We start from the raw sequence: 5,986 nt of genomic DNA on the forward strand, positions 1-5,986 counted from the left end.
GACGGACATAGTTCAAGCCATGACATAGCTTTGGAAGCAGTCTATTTTTTCAAGAGCAAGAGCGAGACCTTTCTGTGATTTCATGATGGAGCCCTTTTGCTTCGACGCTCCAATCGATTTACACGCCTTTTGCTTCGACGCTCCAATTGATGCTCCAAATGATTTACACGCTCACTTCACAGGCGAAGATGGGGATGAACTAATGAAAACGATGAAAGCAATGGATGGGGATGAACGAAAAGGCAGAATTAGAGAGGATCCTTTTAGAATCATGCAATTCCCCTATGCAAAAGCAAACCATCCTTTTAAGATCACGGCTTGAATTAGAATGACGAGTGGTAAGGGATGAAAATAGCAATTGAAACATGCACCAATCATAAAAGCCAAAGGGAAATTACCTTTTGGGATTGAAAGTAAAACAAATAGTATGGACTTGATGATTCATGGACCAATGAAAATGTATTTTAATTGGAGAACCATTCAAACGTCTTCTCATAGGAGTAGAGCAAAAGTCAATCCAAGGAGAAGATATGTTTGACAAGTGACCACTCGAAAAAGTCAATCCAAGGAGAAGATATGTTTGACAAGTGACCACTAGAGAGATGTTTGACAAGTGACCACGAGATATGCTCCTCTCATACCATCTCTCTCATAGACACGTTTGTTTCCTTAAAGCGCTCTCTCTCTCACACACACACACAGACACACAAATTACAATCACAAACCATGGTGGCCGTGAATTTATCGGGCATTAAGGAGCTCGTAGATTCAGGTATCCAACATGTTCCTTCAAACTATATCCGTCCTCCCCACGATCGCCCTCCTCTTCATCCCGCCTCCCACCAATCTATCCCCGTCGTCGATCTCTCATCCTTGCTCGGTGATGGTCGTAAAACAGTCATCGAAGAAATCGGTCGCGCCTGCACTGAGTGGGGCTTTTTCCAGGTAATATTTTTAAGTGAGTCCATCCCTTTCGATCGACGATTTCCGGATGAGGCGTTTGTAATTCCATTCAGGTAATCAATCATGGAGTTCCGGGAGCTGTCCGAGATTGCATGTGGAAGGCAGTCGAAGAGTTCTTTGACTTGCCGGCAGAGGAGAGAATGCGTCTTTATTCGGAAAACATCCTTGATCCAGTGGCGTATATGATCAGCTTCAACCGGCCAAAAGAAAGTGTTCTAGAATGGAAGGACTCTCTGTTTCTGAGGCGTACTCCACAGATCAAATTCGACGGCTTCAAGCAAGCACCGGAGTTTTTCAGGTGAAGGGGGTTCTCAGTCGCTGCTTCTTAAGAATGTTTTTTTAACTCATAACATCTGGATGAATCATGCTATTCGTTTGCTGTATTGACGGCTGGCAGAGAGCCTGCGATACAATTTCTGGACCAGACAGCGGTCCTAGCAGCCAAGATCTGTGATGCTATATTCGAGAGCCTCGGAATGGATGCCGAGTCAAGGGCAAAGGAATTGCCGAAGATGGCCAGGGAAGTGATGGCAATAAACTATTACCCTCCTTGTCCGGACCCAAGCCTCGCGTTTGGAATAAGTGCGCATTCCGATATCGGCATGTTGACAATCCTGATGCCGGATGAAGTGCCTGGCTTGCAGGTTCGGAAGGGCGATGAGTGGGTGGCCGTGGAGGCGGTGCCAGAATCCTTCATCGTCAACTTGGCAGATCAAATTCAGGTATGGATGAGTTGCTAATTCGTTCTAGGATATGATTGTTTGTGCTTGCAGATGGGTTTTCGATATCTGGTATACGAATCGGTTTGTCCTTGCAGGTGCGCTGTCAAATTCTGGTATACGAATGGGTTTTTAATGGTGTGTTTCTATACAGATTCTCACGAACGGAAAGTACAGGAGCGTGGAGCATAGAGCCGTGACAAACAGAGAGAAGAAAAGGATGTCCATACCCTGTTTTTTCCAACCGGGCGAGGAAGCACTAGTTCGACCTCTTGCCAGGTTTGTGAACGGTGAGAATCCAGCACTGTACAAGGAGATTACTTATGGCAACTATGTAAAGGCTTTTTACAGTAGAGCATTAGACAGCAAGACGAATCTTAACATCTCCAAGGTGTAGCTTTCTCTTTACACAGAAATTGTCTGGCTTTATGCAAATAACTGCAGACTATGATTGTAAGGTTTGTCTCTCGATTTAACTATATCAATATGTATCTCAAATTTGGAGTAACAAATCGCCAAGGCTGACAATAAAGCTTCGTATATATACATCCAATTGTTAAAGAATGTCTCGCCTCGTCGGTGAATCCATAAGGCATGAGTTGTCCGCAAGTGTCACTCAAGCGGCCTTCGGATTGTTGCAATGTGTTTCCACGTGAGAAAGAGGAAAGGGGGAGAGGGGAGAAGAGAAGGGAGAAGGGAATGAGATGGAGAAGAAGAAGGGAAGAGGAGAGTGAAGGGGGATGGAGTGGCAATTACAAGGGCACTACAATGGAAACAAGGGAACACCTAAAACAGAGAAGAAGGAGCTTGTATTTAAACTTGTGCAAATAACAATGAAGACCAAAGTCAACCATTTGGCCTTTTATACAAGTCATCTTTTGAAAGGACTATCAACCGTAATCTCTTTATAGCACTCTCTCTTCTCATTCTTTTACCATCCTCTTGGGCCCATATAGCTCCAAGACGCAATCCAGGCTCTGTTGACTTGCCATTGTCCATCAAATCACATCACTTTACTCACGGTGGCATATTGTTAACCAATCTGTTAACATGTCCCTCTTCCTGATCTCGATCTAGTCCTCTAGATCGTGTAACATTCATGGTTGTTGGAGTGTTGTCAATGAAGATAATGTAAAGTAGTCTTTCGTGTGCACTGGCCTAAATCTTCTTTTGGAGGCATGTAGTGGCTCCTTGTTATCGAGGAAGTATGGATGCGTGATTTGTCTGGAACTAGCACCTCAGGGTTTGTGTGAGGCGAGTTGAGTGCTTGTGACCATTCAAAGAAGGAATAAGAAAAAGAAAAAGAGAAAGCTAAGGGGTAAGTTAGTAGGAAGAAGGTGTTAGTAGGGATTGATGTAATATCCTAGTGGCGTTAGTGTTAAAAGAGTAAGTAAAGTGTATTTTCATGCTCCTCTTAAGTTCCAGATTTGATTTGAGTGAGACTTCTAATGGATTCTCATCAGACTATGTCTTTGTAATGCCATGTTTGAACGTTCGGAGTGTTGAGAGTTCACGCTCAACATCATGTGATCATGTGTGCATAGCACCATCACGTGATCATATGTGCATAGCACTAACCTTATAGAGTGCTATAAAGGAAAGGGTTAGATCCCCTAACCCTAACCCTAAAAGGGTTTGTATATATTCTATTTTTTCAACTAAATCTAGTGTACAATTAGTCATTTGTGGTGTGCTCTCTAGCTGTGCCCTCTCTCCTCATCTCCACTCTTCTCCTCTCCCCTCTTCATATTTTGTCATGGTATCAGAGCATGGTTCTGCCTTCCGCTGAGGCGCCATCCTTCTTGTGAGAGTGATTGAGAGATTGAGAGATCGAGAGAGATTGAGTGTTCCATTCTCTTCTGTTGAGAGAAAATTCCGTCCATCGGAAGAAGATTTCCGTCATTTGTTCTTGAGAGATTTCCGTCATTTGAGAGAGTTTATTTGAGTGTTTCTTGAGTTGAGAGAAAAGAGAGATTTCAGAGACTATTGAGATTTGTGAGAGTCTCTTGAAGAGAGCTCCCTTTATTCATTTGGTTCATTGCTTTTTGTGAGAGAAAAGATCTCAGCTCTTACAAGAGCTTGTGTGAGAGAGATCTTCACAGCATACAAAGAGCAGACCAGCCGACAATGAGCGAGTAGACTGCTATCTACTCCACGACAACAAGCCGACCAAGACAAACAAAGCGGCCAAGCTTCTCCATCTTCAAGCTCCAACAAGCTTCATATGAGGCGACATCAACGTACAACAAAAGGCGGCATATCTTAATCGACCCAAGGTAGCTCTTCTCAAACGGCGGCCATTCAACTGTGTACACCAGAAGAGCCTCCTTCGAAGCAGTGCAGCCCAACCAAATGACCTTCGACTGACTCCAGCAGTAGCAGCTTACATCGCGACTCCTTCAACCACGGCTCTATAGTCCTCCAAGCTTCGGCGCATCTCAAACTCCTTCCAAGCCTCTTCATCGACTGCCTCTCCAGCGCGCTAGCAACCTTCTCCAAACGGGCTCCCGGCTTGTGCCAGTCCACCGACGGCTCCATCTCTAGCAAAGTCACCTCAAAGCCCGGGTCTACCCTTTAACCTCTCCACAGCCGACCTGCAGCTAGCCCATCTCTGGCTCATGCCAGCAGCTTCAAAACTCTACAGCCCTGCAACAAAGATAGATGCCTCCAATAGCAGTTCCAACTAAAGCTTCAATGGCCCTCCACGATGGTGGTCGTGCAGCCTACTACAAGGCAACGACTCTACGCCCACGGGCTACTCCTCAAAGCTACGCCCAAGCCTTACCTCCTCCTACGTTCAACGCTAGGCCTTCAGCTTTCCATTGACTCCTGCTAGGTGCTCTACACAGCAACGACCCGACGCCAAAGCTCATCCTTCAGTAGTCAAGGCGGCGGGCAGAACAACGAGCCTCTAGCCACCGCTTCACGGGTTCACCGAGCTACAAAACGAGCACCAGCACCCATGCTATAGGCTCCAAAATCCTCGACACGGGTTACGGGTAGCACTCCCCATAGTGTCGACGGAATCTACAAAGATTCTGTCAAAATCTTGAAGATTTCGATGATCCTCCTTCTGACACATGGCCTTATCACCAGGTCTTATCCTCAAGGTCACCACACCCCAGGGCTTGGTCAAGGACCAGCCACGTGGCAGACCTTATCTACCACATCACCAGTGCCAGCTCAGTAGGACACATCATCACCGACGCTTGCCATGTCAGTAATCTCTCGTGTGTGCCATGTCATCATCTTATCCATTAACACGTCATCAAGCCACGTCACACTACCACCTCAGCAGTCCAGTCAGCACTGACCCTCTGCAGGCACAGTCCCTTGCCAGGCACACTGTGCACACACTGCATGTGCACACTCCTACCACCTCAACACAGAGCTTCACTGACACACCTCTTGCTAGGCACAGTGCCACATCATCACTGCATGTGACTCACAGTGACACATCATCATTGAGCACATTTGTACTCCTTTTGCCTCTCCACCTAGATCAAGTCATATCTCTTGATCCAGGAAGAATTTGAGGGCGCTCCAAAAAGGAAAGTCGCTCGTTTTTTCATGCTCTATGCGCTCGTCACATCATGCGCACATTTCGACACAAGTTATACTCACATTTGAGCCTCGCCGACAAAACCACTTCCTTCACGCACATTTGCCTCTACATCGACGTATCTGACCCAGCACTTAAAAGAACAAAAGAAAAGGAATTATTTGCTGTTCTTTCATCGATCGACGGTTGGTTTAGATCTAGATCAGAGTAGACTAGATCGCCATAGAGGGGACGCTTTGAATTTCCCCAAGTTGCCAATCTAAGCCATGCCCAAAATTCTCGACTAGTACCTACTCGGAGTCAGTACATACGCTCACATCCGATTTCACATCATTACATTTCCTGAAACCTTACGTTCATCAGTTCAGTGAGCAGACTTCAGAGTACAGAGGCATTGCAGATTGATTCAGTGGGCAGATAGCACTTGATTTCACACACACATGCTACCATTGTAAAGCCTATTCGGTTATCTCGTGGCATCGTGCACATTATTTTTAGCCTTGTAAAGCCTCTTGGCTATTCCCGCCATCATTGCCATAAGCCTTGTAACACAGATCAGATTTTATATACTGCAGTTCTATCTTCACCGACGGTACAGAGATTTCACTTGGCATCTTTAGTGTATTTGCAGTTGATTCATACAGAGTTTTTCAGGACATTTTTTTAGTACATTTTTTGCACCATGTCGACTAGCAATCTCAATCTGGAGGCATCTGCTAAGTTAGACAACTCCAATTACGGT

The 5,986-nt window shown here is 45.5% G+C and overlaps 1 protein-coding gene across 1 annotated transcript; it reads left to right on the top strand.

The window, feature by feature from the left end:
• Positions 1–703: 703 nt before the first annotated feature.
• LOC147887687 (fe(II)/2-oxoglutarate-dependent dioxygenase 4-like) lies at positions 704–2,089 on the top strand. Its single transcript, XM_087393750.1, has 4 exons — positions 704–945; positions 1,017–1,261; positions 1,361–1,685; positions 1,837–2,089. Exons 1-4 carry the CDS (start codon positions 727–729, stop codon positions 2,077–2,079), a joined length of 1,032 nt encoding a protein of 343 aa, XP_087249876.1. The 5' UTR covers positions 704–726; the 3' UTR covers positions 2,080–2,089.
• Positions 2,090–5,986: the final 3,897 nt, after the last annotated feature.

The sequence above is a fragment of the Dipteris shenzhenensis genome, chromosome 22 (assembly GCF_047967505.1).
Source record: "Dipteris shenzhenensis isolate YYH24624 ecotype China chromosome 22, Dip_SZ_1.0, whole genome shotgun sequence".
Taxonomy (NCBI): domain Eukaryota; kingdom Viridiplantae; phylum Streptophyta; class Polypodiopsida; order Gleicheniales; family Dipteridaceae; genus Dipteris; species Dipteris shenzhenensis.

Excerpts from the sequence above, each read along its gene's own strand:
- LOC147887687 (XM_087393750.1), top strand. The coding sequence starts at position 727 with ATGGTGGCCGTGAATTTATCGGGCATTAAGGAGCTCGTAGATTCAGGT. Across the intron at positions 946-1,016 it reads CTGAGTGGGGCTTTTTCCAG|GTAATCAATCATGGAGTTCC; the intron begins GTAATATTTTTA and ends AATTCCATTCAG. Across the intron at positions 1,686-1,836 it reads ACTTGGCAGATCAAATTCAG|ATTCTCACGAACGGAAAGTA; the intron begins GTATGGATGAGT and ends GTTTCTATACAG.